This window comes from Zootoca vivipara, chromosome 9, assembly GCF_963506605.1.
Source record: "Zootoca vivipara chromosome 9, rZooViv1.1, whole genome shotgun sequence".
Classification (NCBI taxonomy): domain Eukaryota; kingdom Metazoa; phylum Chordata; class Lepidosauria; order Squamata; family Lacertidae; genus Zootoca; species Zootoca vivipara.
The window spans coordinates 75,872,414-75,893,184 of NC_083284.1; the positions used below are offsets into that span (position 1 = coordinate 75,872,414).

The 20,771-nt window shown below is 43.6% G+C and overlaps 1 protein-coding gene across 5 annotated transcripts in view; it reads left to right on the forward strand.

Annotated features, from left to right (window-relative positions):
- Nucleotides 1–3,011: 3,011 nt before the first annotated feature.
- C1QTNF7 (C1q and TNF related 7) overlaps nt 3,012–20,771 on the forward strand; it is a 46,431-nt gene continuing 28,671 nt past the window's right edge. The window contains exon 1 of one of the 5 annotated variants that reach the window (XM_035111535.2): nt 3,012–3,244. Coding sequence is in view for 2 of the 5 variants with exons in the window: in XM_035111533.2 (XP_034967424.1) it covers nt 3,571–3,727 (157 nt within the window). In the remaining 3 variants the exon portion in view is untranslated. The other 4 variants (XM_035111536.2, XM_035111533.2, XM_035111534.2 and 1 more) reach the window with 4 other exon arrangements.

The following is a 20,771-nucleotide window of genomic DNA, read 5'->3' on the forward strand; positions in this document are numbered from 1 at the left end:
ATTCAGTTTGTAGAGCACAAGGGAAATCGCAGATGCTGACATCAAAGACTGAGCCATATTTTATGCCACAGAGTCACATTCCTCCCTGCCAGACACTCGCTGTACATCAAGACACTCACTTGATTCCCAGTGCTGCTCCTTGTGGTGGAAATTACTTCTATAGCCCTGATTAGAACCTGCTGAATCTCAGAACTTCTTGGAAAGAGAGTGTGTGAAGAGCATCTCTCAGCAAGTCACAGCTGCTTGCCACATGGGCCTATGAAAGACAACAGCTACTAAGGACATCGTGATGGTTTGCAGCATCTGATACATTCACCTCCAGCTGCACATGTCCCTCTGTTGTTTGGGCTTATTTTATTACCCTCTTAGTCAAGAAAAGCATCTATAAACTACGAGGGAAATGCTGGAAAGGAGCCATGATTTCCCTTTTTTGTGTACTTTTAAATTCTTACTTTTAATATGTTTGTGCATTTATATATTTCAACTGCAAAGTGCCCCACTTGCATTACTTCAGAAATTATTACCAACAGCCTTGTAAGGTAGACATTATCATTTTCCCCATACTACAGATGGGAGAGACTGGTGCCCAAACAATTGTGGTTCATTTATTGCCCCATCTCAGGGCTTGGAGCAGATTTTTTCAGGGTTTTTAGCCTCCTCCTCTGGTCTTGAATTTGGAGAAAATATCAGGGTGACAGGGCAGAAATCGCAAAATAAGACATTTAAATCAAGAAAACAAAAATCATTCAAACACATTGACAGTCTGAGCAATGAGGAAGCAAGCTGGACCTCCTGTAGGACATTTCGCAGCCTAGGCACCACCACCGATAAGGCCCTGCTATGAGTCACTTCCCCACAAGTTTCACACAATGGTAGGACTGCCAGCAGAGCCCCCTCTGCAGAACTTTATTGACAGGATGGCAGATACTCCTTCGAGTTTTGGGGTGCAAGTCATTTAGAGCTTTATATGTCAGTATCCAAATCCAATAGTGAACAAGCAACCAGTACAATTCAAGAAGGAATCATGCAATTCCAGTAAGATATAGAATATTCCAGTCTCTAAGTTACCAGAGCATGAATTGGTGTGGCAAAGTTATCTGGATCCAGGAAGCAGCCAAACCAGTTGGATCTTGGCAGACATTATGTAGCAATATTATGTGACTTTAATGGCATTTAATGACTTTGTGGCTAAGAAGGGATTTGAATGTGGCAGTTGACACCAGCTGGTTTTAAACTGAAATTACAGTCACACCAAAACCCTGCCGTGGCCGGAACAGCTTGCAACTCACCAAGCACAAGGCAGCCGCCCCCCGCTCCAAAATCTCGGCATTGTGGTCTTTCAAGTACTTGAGAACTCACCGTCCCCCACATACACTAGTTTTCAGAGGGTGGGGCAAAAATATTTAAGTGGTAGAATGACAAGATTTTCAGCAATGTTTTAAGTCTCATTCTTAGATGAATTTGAGGTTAAATTACAAAAAAAGAAAAGCCCAACATTCTATGTGCTTGAGTTAGCCAAGCATTCATGAGCAAAGTGCTAATGTCTCTCAAGCCAGGAGCGAAACTAGGCTTTATTTTGCCCAGGTCGAAGACCCAGTTAGTCACCCCAACACACACACATTTGCATACACACAGAGGCTGGGAGCCTCCTTGGTGCCCCCTAGAGGCTTCACCCAGGGCAATAAGAGCTGTTAACATCTGGGCCCAGCTACTGGATGTGGCAAGGCTCAGTCTTGATTTGGTGTTTGGGGCTGGTTTGAATAAAGGTGAGGTGGAGGGGGGGGGACTCATTTGTTCCTTTGTTGTGGGCAGATCACTATAAGGTAGACCTTAGGATCAAGTGTGAATCCTAACTCAACAGGAATGGAGGACCTATTAAGAAGATCCAAGCCAAAGACTGATGCATAGCTGCCAAGTTTTCACTTTTCTCGCGAGGAAGCCTATTCAGCATAAGGGAAAATCCCTGTAAAAAAGGGATAACTTGGCAGCTATGCTGATGGAGCCAGACTGTTTCCTGATGCTTCCAGATTTATTACATCTATTACATTGAATTACTGACATGTGTTCTACATGGACACATCTAGGATGTTTGGGGAACATCTAGGATAGTGTCATATGAAGTTGTGTTGCCTTTGACAGGAGCCAATTGCTTGGAGCATCAGACTTGGTCAGTACACCATCTGCATTGGCATCTGGTTCATTTCCAGTCTCAGTTCAAAGTCCTGCTCACTCCCTTTAAAGTCCTCCTGATATACGAGTCTGCCCATTCTCTGTGGTTGTCTAGAGAGGCTTTGTTGCATATTGTGTTGGGATCTGAAGTTCAAAATGGCAGAGCCTTGGAACAGGGTTTCTCAGTTCTTGAGCTGAGGCTTTGGGAAAATCCTGCCCTGGAAGATCCATTTGGCATTCTGTTTAAGACCAAATCCTTGGTCCACACCATACATTGAAAGCACATCCAACACACATGATTTTCCTCAAAGAATTCTGGGAACTGTAGTTTCTTGAAGATGCTGGGAAACAATTCTCAGAGAACTACGGTTCCTAGGGTACTTTAGGGAGTGTCATCTGAGTTTCAACCTATTTCATTGAGCTGCCTTGAGTATGTCAAACTGAGGCAGAAAGGTGAAATACAAATTCTTATCACTGACTAACTAAAAGACAACATGTCTTGCGAGCATTGTGTTGCAGTCACTTCTTTATAACTCATGTAATGTTGTAGAAAAGGGAACAGCAACTGGAACTAGCCAGTAAAGAAGGCAGCTGGGAGAATAATAACTATTATCTTATTTTATTTTATTTTTTTAACATAGAGTTAACCCTTGTCCCTAGCTTTGTACCTGCCATTTTCTAGAATTAAATCACTCACCATCACACAGCTGCATTAAACAAAACAAAACAAAAACCCAGAAGAAGAACACGCTGGCCAATCTCCAACATCAGGTCTCATCTGGCCCTGAGCCAGCCTTTATGGATCATCCGCTCGTTTGGTTTTCATTGGGAGCCTGGAGGTTTGTAAGTCTTGTTTCGAAACCCATTACCAGTTCAGCTTTGGCCAGAAACAACAGGAGTTTCCCTTCTTTTATGCTTTTCTTTTCACAGGAGGAGACAATTTGAACAATTGCATTTCCCAAATATTATGTCACATCATTATCCAGAACATATGGTACTCCAGGGGAATCTTACGCTGGTCTACACAGAAGTAAGTCTTCTGGAAGTCCTTGAGCTCCATAGGGCTTGCTCCCAGGTAAGTGGGTCTACGATTACAGTCTAAGTGCTGTATTACTTCAAGCAGGGAGTGAAGCAAGCCTCTTGCCCCTTATGCAGTGTGCAGGGACCTCTTCCCTGCATTTAAAAGTAAAGTTGACAGTTGCTTTAAATTAGAGTGGCTGGCTCAAGTTCAAGGCAACGAGTGGGTGTTTATTTAGCTGAAGAAGACAGTTGCAAAACTTGGGATTCAAGCTCCATATGAATCCAGAGAAACCTATTATTTAACAGAAAGACACCTCTCCTTGTTTTTGGAAGGGCTTTTACTTATTTGGTACAGCTATATCTGCGTGAATTTTAACCAGTATGTTGCAGCTCCAAAGAAAACATACAGTTTTGCTGGGAAAGCTGAGATCAGTGGCTCCGAAGCAAGGTAAGAAGAAAGTGGCTTTGCTGCAAAACTTTTTCAAACAACAATTAATGAAGGGAACAAAAATGGAGAGGGCTTTGATTCAAAATGCAGGTTTGTACAAAATAATAGCTGGATTCCAGTGCTGTAAAGTTGCTGCAGAAGTTCTGTATATCTTGTCAAACGCAGAGTTGTATATCCCAATAAATAGGAACATTCCTTTCAGAGCAAACAGGGCTTGTAAGAGCCCCCTGTTGTACAAACAGAACAACTTGAACAGTTTATAGCAGAAGCATTTGCATTTTTGCAAGTAAGTCCCACTGTGTTCAATGATTCTGTTTGGGAGGCGGTGGACTCTCCTTCCATGGAGGTTTTTAAGCAGAGGTTGGATGGCCATCTGTCATGGATGTTTTAGCTGAGATTCCTGCATTGCAGGGGGTTAGACTAGATGACCATTGGGGACCCTTCCAACTCTACAGTTCTATGATTCTATGAGACTACTGGCTAAGGCTTCAATCCTTGCCCTGCTTATCTGGGAGTAAGTTCTAACTGAATTCACTTGGACTTACTTGTGAGTAGATGTGGTTAGAATTGTGCTGTAAATGTGCTTCAGATTACAGCTTTAATTATATTAGGCACAGGAAGTTAACATTTGAAACTTCTGGATTTCAGTGAAGGGGCTAGGGGTTGGTTTTTAATTGCACAAAACCTTTTGAATGTTGCTATAAAAGTTTGGGTTTGGTACTGAAAGTAAGCTTCTCCGTTAATTAAGGGAAGGAAATGGGTGCCTTCATATATTATATATCATAGCTGCCAAGTTCTCCCTTTTTTTAAGGGAAATTCCCTTATGCTGAATAGGCTTCCTCGCGAGAAAGGGGAAAACTTGGCAGCTATGTTATATATGCATATTAATAGAATGACCCTTTGGAGAGGAATGTGCAAATTATAAAGAACATTTTAATTTTAAAAAGGGGACACAATACAACCATAGTTAAACACCTTTTGTGTTCATTTGCTTTCAATGAAAATTGAGATCAGCAGGGCTTAAAACTGCTCAATTGCTCTTTCCTTTTCTCTCTTTTTTTTAAAAAAGCCATACATATTTGGTTTGGCTTCTCTCATTCCTTTACTAACTGACTTGAATGTTTCTGGTTTTGCTTTCTCATGAAAGATGTGAACATAATTCCAAAGATTCCCTTTAGCTCAGTTGCTATGGCTCCTCATGCACTTGTTTTTCTAACTGCTCTGTAAATACAAAATAAACTATAAGGCTTCGGAGTCATGAGCTGTAGCAAAGTTTGAGCAATCTCTCTCTCTCTCTCTCTCTCTCTCTCTCTCACACACACACACACACACACACACACACACAGGCTGGCCAGTCTCAAGCATCATTTGAGACATCTATCACAACATGTTTACTGAGCTTTCTTGACATTTGAAGGATTGCGGCTGCTTAACACTAGGTGGGAGAGAACATGCCAGAATGAAAGGAAGTCTTCCATTCTCTGCTCACGCCCTCTTACAAAGTGTGAAATGTATGTTGTGTACACATCAGCATTTACTTTGGCACCTGTGTGCTCCCACTCCTCTGTTGGAAGCTGAGTACACATGCAGTTGGCCATAACCCAGATGTTTACCGTTGTTCCTTGAGAAATCCTTGGATTCTTTCCCCTCAAACCAACTTCCATTCAACTTGAAAACATAAGTTGCAATTACAAACCCTCCAGGTGTCCCTATTTTCCGAGGACAGTCCTGGATTTACAGAAGCCATCCTGGTTTCTGATTTGATTCCAGAATGTCCCACTTCTCCTTAGGACGCCCCTATCCTTATTGGAGGGTGTGTATGGAGTTTTGAGACCTGCCTGAGCCAAGGAGATAACTACACAACCTTTAGAAAACATCTGTAGGCAGCCCTGTATAGGGAAGTTTTTTATAAAAGTTGTTTTTATATGAGTTGGAAGCCACCCAAAGTGGCGGGGGGAACTCAGTCAAATAGGCAGATAATAATAATAATAATAATAATAATAATAATAATAATAATAATAATAATACCCTGCCTATCTGGCTGGGTTTCCCCAGCCACTCTGGGCGGCTTCCAACAGAATATTAAAATACAAGAATCTATTAAACATTAAAAGCTTCCCTAAACAGGGCTGCCTTACAGATGTCTTTTAAAAATACCGTGTTTCTCATATTATAAGACACGTCTTATATTTATTTTTCCCTCAAAAAAACACACTATGGCTTATTTTCAAGGGATGTCTTATTTTTTTCCTCCTCCTCCTGCCGCGGCCGGCATTGCTGCTGCACCTATCACTATGTCTTATTTTCGGGGTATGGCTTATATTCCTTGAATGCTTAAAAATCCTGCTATGGCTTATTTTATGGGTATGTCTTAAAATATGAGAAACAGGGTAGGATAGTTGCTTATTTCCTTGACATCTGATGGGAGGGCGTTCCACAAGGTGGGTGCCACTACCGAGAAGGCCCTCTGCCTGGTTCCCTGCAACTTGGCTTCTGGCAACGAGGGAACCACCAGAAGGCCCTCGGCACTGGACCTCAGTGTCCGGGCAGAACTATGAAGGTGGAGACGCTCCTTCAGGTATACTGGACTGAGGCCGTTTAGGGCTTTAAAGGTCAGCACCAACACTTTGAATTGTGCTCAGAAACGTGTTGTGTGGTCTCGGCAGCCGCTCCCAGTCAGCAGTCTAGCTGCTGCATTCTGGATGTAGTTTCTGGGTCACCTTCAAAGGTAGCCCCACATAGAGTGCATTGCAGTAGTCCAAGCGAGAGATAACTAGAGCATGTACTGCCGAGACATTCCGCAGACAGGTAAGGTCTCAGCCTGCGTACCAGATGAAGCTGGTAGACAGCTGCCCTGGACGCAGAATTGACCTGCGCCTCTACGGACAGCTCTGAGTCCAGAATGACTCCCAGGCTGCGCACCTGGTTCTTCAGATGAAGATCTTGAGCAGATCGCGCACCCTGGTGCAGAGGGGCGGAGATCGCTCCGCCGCCCGCCCCGCCCTCTCAGGGCGCAATTGGTTTCCGCGTGGCTTTGCCGCGCGGCGCCCAGCTTACCAGCCCCCCGCCATGGTGCACTGCGCCACCGGGGGTCTATGAAGAGCCGGCCCTGTCAGGGGCATAGTTACCCCATTCAGGACCAGGGAGTCCTCCACACCTGCCCCCTCCTGTCCACCACAAACAGTACTTCTGTTTTGTCAGGATTCAACCTCAATCTGTTAGCCGCCATCCATCCTCTAATAATAATAATAATAATAATAATAAGAAGAAGAAGAAGAAGAAGAAGAAGAAGAAGAAGAAGAAGAAGAAGAAGTCCCTATTTTCATTGGAGAAATGTTGGAGGGTATGCAATTAAGCTGAGGTGTGTATATCTGAGGCCGCTGTTGCATGTGTGCAGATGACAGCTTCATTGAATTTGGGAGTGTTGCAGGTGCAGGAAAACAAATAAGGTACCTGTCATGTGTGTCAGGTGTGTGCAGTAACAGCCTCACTATATTTTAAGCCACTATAAATCTCAATGAGAGATTTATAGCTCAAGCCTATACATGTCTACACAGACGTAAGTACCATCATTTTCAGTAAGGCTTACTCCCAGGTAAATTCTATACCATATTGTTCAAAACAAGATTGCAGCTTTCTTTTACTTAATAACCAGGGCAGCAAACAGTTAGTCAGATTTCATTGTCACTATACATAAATTGACAATTTAAGCCAAAGGCCTAGTTTATACCCTCAAGAGAATCAAGTACCGTCATAAAACTTTCCCTGCTCTGTGTGACTTTAGACTGCAGATTCCCTGGGGGAGAAAGGAGTCTGTCTTTGTATATCTTCTGGACGTTCCAAGGGTGCCTTTTCAAACATGGGGGGAAAGCATGCACTTGTATCTATTCAGAATTAAATGTTTTAAAGTTGTGCATTTGAAGAGCATTGGTTATAGTTTTTTCCCCCTCCTAACAATGAGAGCAGAGGTGTGAGTCCTTAGCTCATAGTCACCGTGATGTGCACACCTTATTTGGGTTTTTTCGATAAGCAAAGCAATTTGTTCCTTCCTCGATCACATTTTGCCACCTTTTGAAATAGCTTCTATAACTGTGGGGGGGGGGGTAGAGACACACACACACACCACCCACATCGCAGAGATCTGTGCATGTACTTCATACACTCATGTAGAGTCCCTTCACATCATGCTAACCGAAACATTTGGAATTGTCTGCTCTCCATGCCCACATATTACTTCAATGCATGGGAGCAGCCTGACTCTCACTGATCTTTAGCTCCAAAACAAGTCAAGTTTTAGCACTGATTTCTGCATCTGAAACCTCTTTTGAAGGGATAGAAGGCCAGGACACACCTGAGCTGACAATCCTAATTTAGATTCAGGCAATTTAATGGTTTATTACAATAGTCAGTGTGTGGAACCACAAGTAAGTGGACAATACAGGCACTTCTGAGGAATCATAACAATTCTGAGGAATCACTTCTGAGGAATCAAAACAATTTCATTTAAACCACCTTAAATTAAATTTCTAGAGCCGTCCTTCATGGGAATAGGGCGGGGGGGGAGGGGCCTTCCCTGCACACAAATATAGAGAATGTTGGGGGAAGTTACTTTCTCCCTGATATGCCTTTCTTTTATGTGCAGGGGGAAGCTTCAACAAAGAAGCATTTTTAAATGAGCTGGGGAAATATGTGGCCAGATTACCTGTAACAGCTGCAGGTGACTCACATGTTTAATCCTGAGGCGGCCCCAGTCATGTAAGAAGCAGGCAGCAGGAGTCTCCCTCCCTCGATGTCCCATTGTCCCAGTGTTAGAGCCAAAAGGCTACCATGGACTCTGCCCATGAGTAGACCTGGGTTTCAATTGGTGTGTGCTTTTCTATTTGCAAATCTACCAAAGAATAAAATCAAATGGGGATTAAGGGGTTTTCTCAGGACACTGGAGGGGATGTGTGCTGTGTCCCGTTGGTACAGCGGTGGTGGGAATACTGTCGCAACAAAAAATGGGGGATTGAGGAGGGTCAGTTGCGGAGGAGTGAGAAATCTCCCTGTTTCCATCTGTGGGGTGTTGGAGACCATGGTCTTCTCTGAGTAGGGCTTGTGTTGAATGCCACCTTTTAAAGTCTGCTGATGAGGGTTTGAATGTGGTGAGGCCACAGGAAAAGTGGGGGAATGAATCTTTAGAAGAGGGACGGCAACAGTCTGCCTCAAAGACTGCATTGCGTGCAGCCAAAAGGGTTCTGGCAAACTCATTTTTAGCTCTCCTGATTTCTAAAGGCCACCTGGCTTAATTGTGCTCTAAGCCAACATCTGTTTCAATTGCTGATGTGGGACGCTTGAGTCTTCATGGAAGATAATGAAGTGGGATGAATATAATGGCCTCACATTTAAAATGTTTCTAATTAGGTAAAAAGATTGCCAGGGGCTGAAGATGCAGAGTAGCGTATTGTGCTCTGATTGTGCTTGGTTATTTATGTTTATATGCCACTAGTATGTTGGGAACAGCAAGTTTCCTTTATAATCCCCATTTAGTCAAAATGCATGGTTCATCAGCATAAGGCCAATTTGTGCAAAAGCCATGATGCATCTACATCTTATCCAGGAATTGGTTTTAAAGGCCTGCTTAGTCAGTGTACAGAACTGCAGGGTTTAACTTTGGCTAGACAGTGCTTGGGGCTGTTACCTTCCCTGAATTTAAAATCATAATAATAATGTTCTCTTTGAGATCAGTAAATTTGAAGTCAGTTTCCACCTACCATACTTGATTGTACTATTGTGTGTCACTTGCTGTGTTCAGATACTGCTTTGTCAAATCTAATACAACAAGGAGCATGGAGCAATGGGCTTATGGCTTGTCCCTGCCTGCTGGTTGCACAAACAATCCTGAACCTGGATTACAGGAGAGGACAGACCACAGGGTCAGGGAAATTTAAGGTACAGGCAGGTGCCATGTCTCCTTAACTGGGGGGTGTTAATGTTCTGTGTCTGGTTGTGGAGTCAGGATGAGGGCAGGCTAAGGCCCAAGACTCATCCTTCTCTTATGCCAGATGAACATGCCTGAAGCTAACAGCTGTGGAAGTAGTGCTCAGTTTATTTTTACAACTCTAAAGTTGTAGTTCACAAAGGGTGTGGATTTCAGGGTTTTTGTTAAAGGAAATGAATATTGGAATATTACTTTGGATATCTGGGAAACACAAGACATGTAATACTAAAAGCAATACTAAAATAAACACAAGGAACAGTGGTTACAGGTAGGTAGCCGTGTTGGTCTGGATCGAAGTAAAATAAAAAAATTCCTTCAGTAGCACCTTAAAGACCAACTAAGTTTTTATTTTGGTATGAGCTTTCGTGTGCATGCACACTTCTTCAGATACAGTGAAATGGAAGTTTCCAGGCACTTATGTAGAGAAGGGGTGGGGAGGGGTGGGGATGGGGAGGGGGGATCACTCAGAAGGGTGGTGGAAATGGGTGATTGACTGACTGATAGCTGTTGATGACCGCAAACGACTGCAAATGGTTTTGCATGAAAAAGCAAGGGTTGAGATGGCTGAAGATAGCTTATCATGTATAATGAGATAAGAACCCGATATCTCTGTTCAAACCAGGTCCCTCCATGGTTTTGAGCTTGGTGATAAGTTGCAATTCAGCAACTTCTCTTTCCAGTCTATTTCTGAAATTCTTTTGTAGTAAGACAGCTACTTTGAGATCTTGTATAGAATGTCCTGGGAGATTGAAGTGTTCTCCTACTGGTTTTTCTGTCTTCTGGTTCCTGATGTCAGATTTATGTCCATTTATCCTTTGGCGTAGGGTTTGGCCTGTTTGTCCAATATAGAGAGCTGAAGGGCACTGTTGGCATTTGATGGCATACACAATGTTAGAGGATGAGCAATTAAATAGTCCTGAGATGGTATGTTGGATGTTGTTGGGGCCAGTAATGGTGTTGTCTGGGTGTATGTGGCAGCAAAGTTGGCATCTGGGTTTATTGCAGGCTCTGGTACCAGTGTCCATGTTAAGTCTGGTGGTTGTATTATTGTGGGTGAGGAGTTGTTTAAGATTGGGTGGCTGTCTGTAGGCAATGAAAGGTCTTCCTCCCAGAGCTTGAGAAAGGGAGCGGTCATTGTCCAGGAGAGGCTGTAGATCTCTGATGATGCGTTGTACTGTTTTAGCTTGGGAGCTGTATGTGATGACTAGTGGTGTTCTGTTATTTTCTTTTTTGGGTCTGTCTTGCAGCAGGTTCTCTCTAGGTATCTGTCTGGCTCTGTTGATCTGTTGTTTAACTTCATCAGGTGGATATTTTAGTTCTAAAAAGGTTTGCTGTAGATCTCTTAGGTGAGATTCTCTGTCTGTAGAGTTGGAACAGATGCGGTTGTAACGTAAGGCCTGGCTGTATACGATGGATTGTTTGGTATGTTTGGGATGGTAGCTAGAAGCATGTAGATATGTTTGTCGGTCAGTTGGTTTTCTGTATAAGGTGGTGTCTATACGTCCATCCTGTATTTTTATAGGAAAGGAACAGTGGACATCCATCTGGAACAGTGGACAAGGAACAGTGGACATCCATCTGGTGTGGGTGGGGGCTCTCAACTTTCTGTCACACTCAACCAATAAAAAGAAACACACACACCCCAGCCTTGGAGGTAATCTGATAGGAGCTCCCTTGATTCTCAGTTGCTGGGAGCAGCAGGGGCAGAGCTCAAGCGTAGCCTCTTCACACCAGCAGTGTCCTTGAGCATCCTCCTTTTATTTCTGCCATATGATGGTTGTCATTCATTCCTCTGTGGGGCAGGGGGATTAAAGTTCTGGAATTGTTGAAGAATCATAGAATCATAGAGTTGGAAGAGACCACAAAGGCCATCCAGTCCAACCCCCTACCGAGCAGGAAACACCATCAAAGCATTCTTGACATATGCCTGTCAAGCCTCTGCTTAAAGACCTCCAAAGAAGGAGACTCCACCACACTCCTTGGTAGTAAATTCCACTGCTGAACAGCTCTTACTGTCAGAAAGTTCTTTCTAATGTTTAGGTGGAATCTTCTTTCTTGAAGTTTGAATCCATTGCTCCGTGTCCGCTTCTCTGGAGCAGCAGAAAACAATCTTTCTCCCTCCTCTATATGGCATCCTTTAATATATTTGAACATGGCTATCATATCACCCCTTAACCTTCTCTTCTTCAGGCTAAACATGCCCAGCTCCCTAAGCAGTTCCTCATAAGGCATTGTTTCCAGGCCTTTGACCATTTTGGTTGCCCTCTTCTGGACACGTTCCAGCTTGTCAGTATCCTTCTTAAACTGTGGTGCCCAGAACTGGACACAATACTCCAGGTGAGGTCTGACCAGAGTGGAATACAGTGGAACTATTACTTCCCTTGATCCAGATGTTATACTCCTATTGATGCAGCCCAGAATTGCATTGGCTTTATTAGCTGCTGCATCACACTGTTGACTCATGTCAAGTTTGTGGTCTACCAAGATTCCTAGATCCTTTTCACATGTACTGCTCTCAAGCCAGGTGTCACCCATCCTGTATTCGTGCCTTTCATATTTTTTTTTGCCCAAGTGTAGTACTTTACATTTCTCCTTGTTAAAATTCATCTTGTTTGCTTTGGCCCAATTGTCTAATCTGTTAAGGTCATTCTGAAGTGTGATCCTGTCCTCTGGGGTATTAGCCACCCCTCCCAATTTGGTGTCATCTGCAAACTTGCTCAGGATGCCCTCAAGCCCATCATCCAAGTCATTGATAAAGATGTTGAATAAGACTGGGCCCAAGACAGAACCCTGTGGCACCCCACTAGTCACTACTCTCCAGGATGAGAAGGAGCCATCCTGAAGAGAAGGCAAAATCTGTACTGCATGGCTTGGCCCCCACCAACAGGAATTCTGCAGGTGGATTCAATGCACAAGCACTTCCCACAAACGTGCTCTACTGCTTATGGCAGAGATTTTGCCAGAGTACCTATACTGGCTTCTGTTTAATCCATATACTATTTGGGCCTCATCTGTTGCAAATGCCATGCCTTGCTGACCTAAGAATTTATTCCAGCTCTCTATTGGCAGGTAACAATAGCTTATAGCTGTTGTTATGAGTAGGGTAGCCTGTATGCTGAGACCCTTCTAAACCCTAGATCCCGGCAAGTGTTAAAATATGAGCTAGCTTCCTGATGAGGCAATCGCCTGGGTGATGGGCCATTAAGGGGAGCAAAGAAAAAGAGCCCTGTGCAAGATGGAGCCCATCCCTCAGCTCACATATAGTTAGAAGGACAAGGCCAGAGTTTAGAGTTGCAGTGATGTGAGCTAGACTGCTAGAGGGAAAGCAGAAAGCTGGAGAGAGAATCAGGCTGGTGTTTGATTTCTGTTTGAATCCAAGGCTGAGACTACAGGGTGTGAATTCTGTGAACCCCTCTCTTGTCGGCTCAGGTTGTATATGCGCATAACCATATCCTAGAGACACCACAGTCTCTGCTGTGCTTCATTCCAAAGGAAACACAAACCCTGGGTAAGCACCTCGAACCCCTGGAATCTCATCCTGCTCGGAGACTAGGGTTGTGTGCTTAAATGAAATGAGGACCACTCCTGGCTATTCTCAGCTCACAACCCTTTCTGGAACATTTTCAGAATCTGGAAAGCAAAATCTGTGCCATAAGCCAGAACATCTGGGGAAAGACTGTTTAAAAAATAATAATGGAGAGAATTATTCCAATTGTGCACTCATACACTCTTGCCAGAGTGCAGGATATGGAACGGGAAAGCATGGTGCTAACTTTGGGCAAGGTTCCCTTAGCCTCACTTAACCTCTCATAATTTCTGTGGCGATAAAATTGGATTGTCCTCCTGGCTTGGAGAAAGGGTGGAAGACAGGTGTGATGAAGGCATAGCTGCTAGCATGGTAGTAGTACATGACTGTTGAAACCTGTCGTTTCTTTAAAGCAGGAGGAGCTAACCTGTGACCCCCTCAGATGTTGCTGAACTACAACCCCCAAAATCCTTCCATCATTGGCCATGCAGGCTGTGGCTAATGTGAGTTGGAGTCACCTGAAAATTTGAAGGGTCCCACAGGCAGGGCCAGGTGGGGAGTGGGGCAGGAGTTCAAAGTTCAAAGTAGGCTTCAGATTCAGGAACCTGTTACATTTTTTGGCATTTGTAAAGTTTCACAACTTGTTTTTATGGACATGGGACCAACATGGGACAGACACACTCTCAGCTTAGAGATGCAAATGTACGGAAATAAGAGGTGTGATTTGGTAGAAGTAAGGCAGCCATACGTCCAGGAATCAGACTGTCAAAATGGCATCCATATGTCTGGGGAAACCTAGACATATGGCAACTAGGGCGATTTTTAAAAGAAAAACGCTGTAAAAATCCCACTTTTGGGACTATGGCAGCCCTAAAATGCTCTTTGTTTGTTAACTGTTATAGACTGAACTGGAGTTGTTCTCTTGATAACTGGAAATCTCTCTGCAGCTTCTGCAATGTAAATCTCATTGAAGAGACTACCTCTTTCAGCTAGTTGGAGAAGAAAGAGGGAGGGAGACAGCCTCTAGCCCTTTTCAGCTTGGAGAGAGAGAGAGACTGAGGGAGAATTTCTAATTGTAAGCTGACTGGAGAGGAAGCATCCTTGGAAGACAATTGTTCTCTTTGTGGACTGAGTGCATGATTAGTACGGTAGTTGTGTTGCCTGCTGAAAGCATCTGTGCTGTTTCCACCATGCTCTGCTTGCTCCTTAGTAAATACAGCAAAAATATGAAGCTGCTCTCTCTCATCCAAATAACCCTAAACATTGTAGTGTGGGGCCTGGATTTCTCACTCCTTGAATAAATTGCAGAATATCAAATCTAAAAGTACTAACATTAAAGTGCAGACCGTCTCTTGGGAACATTTGTTTCTTTTCCATAGAAATGAAACTTGTCAGCAAACTTTTTAGCACAGCTCAGTTAAAATTGGCAAGGAGTCAGACAACAAATGTTTTGGGGGGCCAGGACTGGTCTCTGTGTTGCTAGTTTTCTATCGCTTCATTAGATAATATCTCAGTTCCTCAAAAAGTCAACACTTCAGCGCACCTTCCCCACACAAAATGTCCTTATTGCGACCATCAAGGCATACCTAGAGGATGATGTCCTGTCTAAAACAAAGAGTCCAAGATTGTCATATTATTTATTCTGTCTGGTTGGATTTGGCTGTGTTTCCATGTTAAAGTCCTGCCCTGTGGACCAGTGGGTGGTTTCCCACACCTTCTGTAGGAGGTGAAGTGACATGCAAAGGAAGTTTGGCATCCAGATTCGCCGAGTGAAGGGGCTGCCACATCACTTTCCAAATTCATCAACCACATTATTTTGTTGAGGGTGGAGTGGGCACCTGGCTATTTTAAATGATACGTGTAGCAGGACTGTCCTTTTCATATGCAAAGGCTTTTGTTTTTCCCATGTTCTACTGACCTCTGAGGTTTTTCTGGAATGTGCTCGGGATTCTTAGAAATTAAAGCTAGATGATCCCATAGGAAGAAAAAAGCCTTGTTTGGACTAAGGCTGCCAAGATATCCTTAAAAGGAAGAGTCTGCCTGACACATAGCACTGAAAGCATTTTGTGGCGGTTTTGGCCTCTGCTGGAACTGAGGACTCGCTATGCCAAATATCCACGGGAGATTCCAGTCTTTCAGGCTGTGCAAACACCACACAAGGTTTGTAGAGCTATATCCAGTGTTTCCCAAACTTGGGTCTCCAGCTTGATGTTAGATTACAACTCCCATCATCCCTGATGAAGTTTGGTCTTGCCAGCTAGGGATGACGGGATTTGTAGTCCAACAACAGCTAAGGGATTCAGGTTTGAGAAACACTGCGTATTAAGTCATTGTGAGCAATAAGATCTCACGCAGCTTTAAAAACAAACAAAAAATCTGGGACAAATCCCCCACAAGGTTCTCTCTTATAGTAGCCACGCTTAAGTTGATGAGAACCACACAAAATATGAATAGTAATTTTTATTGAGTTTTCAATATTGCTATACAATATAAAAAGGAAAACAAATGCAGAATAAGAGAAAATAAACAAACCAATGTTTGTGGGTGGGGTTCAAAATAGCAACACCATAGACAAATGGAAAAGAACTTCTGGCATCGGAACAAGAAATTATAGATAAAGAGATCAATCTGAGAGGTCAACTCATTTTACAATTCCCAATATATCCAGTATCATAGCCATGGAAAGACCTGACTCTCTCAGAGATATTCTAAGGTCCTTTGCCAAATGTTCAGCATTCTTATCTTTTTAATCAAGTTTTCTTCCCCGTTACTTAGAAAGATATCAGAAAAGACGTGCAGGGTGTATTCTACCCAACTGCTCACTAAGATCTGGTGTGAACATGATACTAACCCACGCGGTGTAAATGTACAGTACTGGGGTCTTATTTAACTCAGGTGCTCAGCTTCTGCGCATGTTTTGTTAGGATCCCAGCACAGCACTCCACCCAGGCTATAGGTCCCTGACATGGGGTGGTAATCCTGTTTGTTTTATTTAGTAGGTTCCCATGCCAACTTTCCCCCAAGGAACTCAAAGCAGTGTACAGGATTTTCCTTTCCCAAGTTTATCCTCTCATCAATCCTGTGTGGTCAGTTAGGCTAGTTGGTTCAAAGTCACCCATTGAGCTGAACAGGATGCAAATCTGGGTCTCCTCAGTTGCAGTCTGACATTAACCACTACATCACACTGTCAGGCTGTGAACCTCCAGCCTGTGGGCCAAAAATGGCCCACCAGGGATCCCCATCTGGCCTGCCAGAACATTTCAGGTGTGGGGCAGCTACCAATGTGACTAGAAGGAAGCAATAATCACTTTGCTCCAATCACACCAAGCAGTTTCTGTTGAAACCAGTACGAAAACGGAGCAAAAACAGCTCTGTTAAGCAGCAGTTTCAATGACTTGCCAACTGTTGGAAGGAGCAGCCAAGCGCCCAAACCAAAGCTGAAAACAGTCTGTGTGTCCACATGTTGCTTGTGGATAGAACACTTAATCTTTGCTCTTGACTGGTAAGAGCAGACCTAATGGATTATAAGTAGAAACAGAAATGTGGGTAATTAATTGGCTCCAAAGGAGGTGAGAGAGTCCAAAGATTCACTCTGAGAATATCCTGAGAACAAGATAGGTCAGATGTAGCTTTTCTAGGCTGCTCTGTGTCTTTGACTCTTAATGCTGTTTTTCAGAAGCTCTGCCCAGATGTTCAGCTGTGAGACAACTGGACACAGTGAGCTGAGGGGAAGGAAGGAAAGCAGGACTATTTTGTAGTCTCTGTCGAGAGACCAGCTCCCTTTGGCTCTCTGCAACAATCACCTGCTACTAGCTGTTCCAGAAAGCTGCAGAGAAGCAAACAGGACTATTTTCTTTTACCTCTGCTGACGGATCAGCTGCCTTTGGTCCCTCGTGGCAGCCAGTCCAGCAGACTACCTGAACTGTTCCCACCCTGGGTGGTCATTACAATAACGGTAACATTAAGAACTGATGTCCAAGCTTGTTTTTCCTCCCTCCCTCCCTATGCCCTTTTCCTTATGTGTTGTGACTCTAAACTACACGGCGATCCTGTAGTAAGATACACACCTCCCTGTGTATGAAAGCAGCTTTTTCAGTTTCTTTGTGAGTAGAGTGAATATTCTGCACTCAGGCTACCTTCTGTCATGAGCTGAGTTATTTACAAATATGTACGCATGCAAGTTGAGCACAGGTTTTGCCACACTTGAATAAGCAGTCGGCCTACACTACCATTTCAGCCTGCACACAGCAAGTGAGATGTCCCACAAGTGCCTGTAGCTTGTAGTAGCCACCAGCCACCAAAGGCCATTAGCTGTGATCACCCCCCATACTGAGCTCTGACTCAACAGAAATGGATATTGAAACATCCAGCCAAATTGCTGCAATGTCTGAAAATTTGTTACTGTGCTAGTTCAGTGGCCAAAATCCCCCGCACTGTGAAATTATTTGCTAAAAAGGCTTATGTAACCAATTGCAAGAGTAGTCTGATAGAAAATAAACATTTATGCAAGAAGGCTGCTATATTAATGAAGAATAGGCATGGCTGTAAAAGAAAGCATAAATTTATCTTAAGTGCATGTCTATGGGGTACTTGAGATCTGAACAAGACCTGGATGAGTCCCAGGGCAAGAAATTCTTCCTCTGTTCACTTTTTCAGCATTCCCTACATCTTGTTGTTGTTTAGTCGTTTAGTCATGTCCAACTCTTCGTGACCCCATGGTCCAGAGCGGCCAGGCACTCCTGTCTTCCACAGCCTCCCGCAGTTTGGTCAAACTCATGTTCGTAGCTTCAAGAACACTGTCCAACCATCTGGTCCTCTGTCGTCCCCGTCTCCTTGTGCCCTCCATCTTTCCCAACATCAGGGTCTTTTCCAAGGATTCTTCTCTTCTCATGAGGTGGCCAAAGTATTGGAGCCTCAGCTTCAGGATCTGTCCTTCCTGTGAGCACTCAGGGCTGATTTCCTTCAGAATGGAGAGGTTTGATCTTCTTGCAGTCCATGGGACTCTCAAGAGTCTCCTCCAGCACCATAATTCAAGAGCATCAAATCTTCGGCGATCAGCCTGCTTTATGGTCCAGCTCTCACTACCATACATCACTACTGGGAAAACCATAGCTTTAACTATACGGACCTTTGTCGGCAAGGTGATGTCTCTGCTTTTTAAGATGCTGTCATTGCTTTTCTCCCAAGAAGCAGGCATCTTTTAATTTCGTGGCTGCTGTCACCATCTGCAGTGATCATGGAACCCAAGAAAGTAAAATCTCTCATTGCCTCCATTTCTTCCCCTTCTATTTGCCAGGAGGTGATAGGGCCAGTGGCCAAGATCTTAGTTTTTTTTAATGTTGAGCTTCAGACCATATTTTGAGCTCTCCTCTTTCACCCTCATTAAAAAGTTCTTTAATTCCTCCTCACTTTCTGCCATCAAGGTTGTGTCATCAGCATATCTGAGGTTGTTGATATTTCTTCCGGCAATCTTAATTCCGGTTTGGGATTCATCTAGTCCAGCCTTTCGCATGATGAATTCTCCATATCAGTTAAATAAGCAGGGAGACAATATACAGCCTTGTTGTATTCCTTTCCCAATTTTGAACCAATCAGTTATTCCATGTCCAGTTCTATATGATTCTCTCTACTGAAGCAAACTGCACCAAGCTCCAGAAGGATGTCTCTAAACTAGGCCAAACCCTTTCCATTCACCACTTTCTCAGTTGGGAGAGATCCTTCTTCTGGACCCTGGCACAGTCAACCTGGTCAAGTGGTTCTTCACAGGACCAAGAGAAAGGAGAGATGTCCAGTTCTAACTGTAGCTTCTTGTCCCACATAGAGATTTCTCAGGAGACAGATGAGATGATCAGGCACTCCCATTTCTTTAAGAACTTGCCATAGTTTGCTGTGGTCGACACAGTCAAAGGCTTTTGCATAGTCAATGAAGCAGAATAACCCCATCCAAGGCGGGCACAGATGTCTCTGGTACCTTGAAGCATGCCTGCAAGTTGAGAGCCTAGATCAGAATCAATCCAGGAAACCTGAATTAATGGTCACGTGGTTTGTCTAACTTTCCCAGATGACTTCTGAATTAGGCTGGGTGAGTTTGCCTATCTCTGAATGCTTTATATTGTTGATGGTTTCCTCTTTGGGACTGTGCTGTGACACACTTTGCACACGCTATTCCTACCAGAGTAAAAGTCTTTAGTTGACTCGCAATCCTCCACAGTGGGACAATGAAATGAGATGCCGCTGTACTCTGGGCCCTAGGCTTTATCTTCTGAGTGGTGCAAAGAACCCTTCCTATTGAGAGTTAACCCTTCTCTTTGAGAGTTTTGCATGGCAGAGCAGGTAAGTTCTACAAACCGTACTGCCATGTTTGTGCTGCAGTTGTTTGTCCTCAACTATGCATTCAGCACCGAGCCAGAAGATAATGTACTTTTTTTGGTAAAAGGGAGTGGGGGTGGTGAAGTTGAGAGATTCTCCTTCTTTCCCATTAGACCAAAGCCACATAGCATTTCCTATGCTAACATTTGCAGGGCACATAGTCTGCTTTGAGTTCTTCTGCTGTCAGGGTGGACAACTGATAAACTATGTGAGAACTTTGTAAAGGGGAAAACCAGGAAATTACTTATCAAGCTCCAGCTTTGCAGAGGTTCTGGTGCCAACGTTTGGGGGGAGGGGGAGGCTCGACTAAACACACAACATCTGCACACATTATAATCTTGAGGCTCCAGCTGTTCAGAACACTTTCAAGCTATGCAAGTAAGGAAAAAACTTTATTTCTCAGAGGCGAATTGTCATTACTCTCTTGGCTCCTGAAAGCTCTGAGAAGCCAGATTCCAAATAGGTTTGCTAATACCAGCTCCGGTTTTAACTGGCTTTCTTACACAGCAACACACACCCGTGGGCATGATAAACAGCATACTGTTTTCCTTGTAAATGTAATGATACGCTAGCCTATTCTCTAGGCAGCATTTTCTTCCTTTGCTCTTAAATTATAGAAATCTCTGCATTTGTGGTTTCAAGAAAAGGATATCTGATTTACCGGTAATTATCTTTTTGTTTTTCCAGTGCACACAGTGCAGTTTATTTTCAGAGTAAAGTGTGCTGTTGATAAACTGTGGAAATAAGCATGGTTATTACAAAGCTGCTTTTCTTGAGATTGTAGCTTGTGATTTGAGACAGATGAAACATTTTAAGAGACATCGGGCAATTTGCTGGAATCATTGCTGCCCTTAATACAAATTACATCTGTTTCTGCTCTGCTATGGGCTCCTGTCAAATGACTGGTTTTGCATTTTCTGGTATTATTCAGTCAAATGGGAGACAATAGCTGATTCAACCGTTGTTTATATGGCTGCGGCAGGTGTCTACTGGTGAGTGTCTATGACATCACTAGATATCTTCCTCACTAACCCTTGAGAAGTTTAGGAACAAACATGTTTGAAGTGTTTGTTTATGGTCATTAGTAGCTATTAGAAGGTATGGCACATTTCAGTAGCCAATCAGTTTTCTCCAAAATTTAACTAAGCAAGATTTAAATTATTTAACCTGTTTCAAACTCACTGAAGTCTGCGGGGCTAGAATGCAGTAAGATGCCCAACCCATGATGCTGCTTCCCCTTCCAACTTCCAACATCTCAT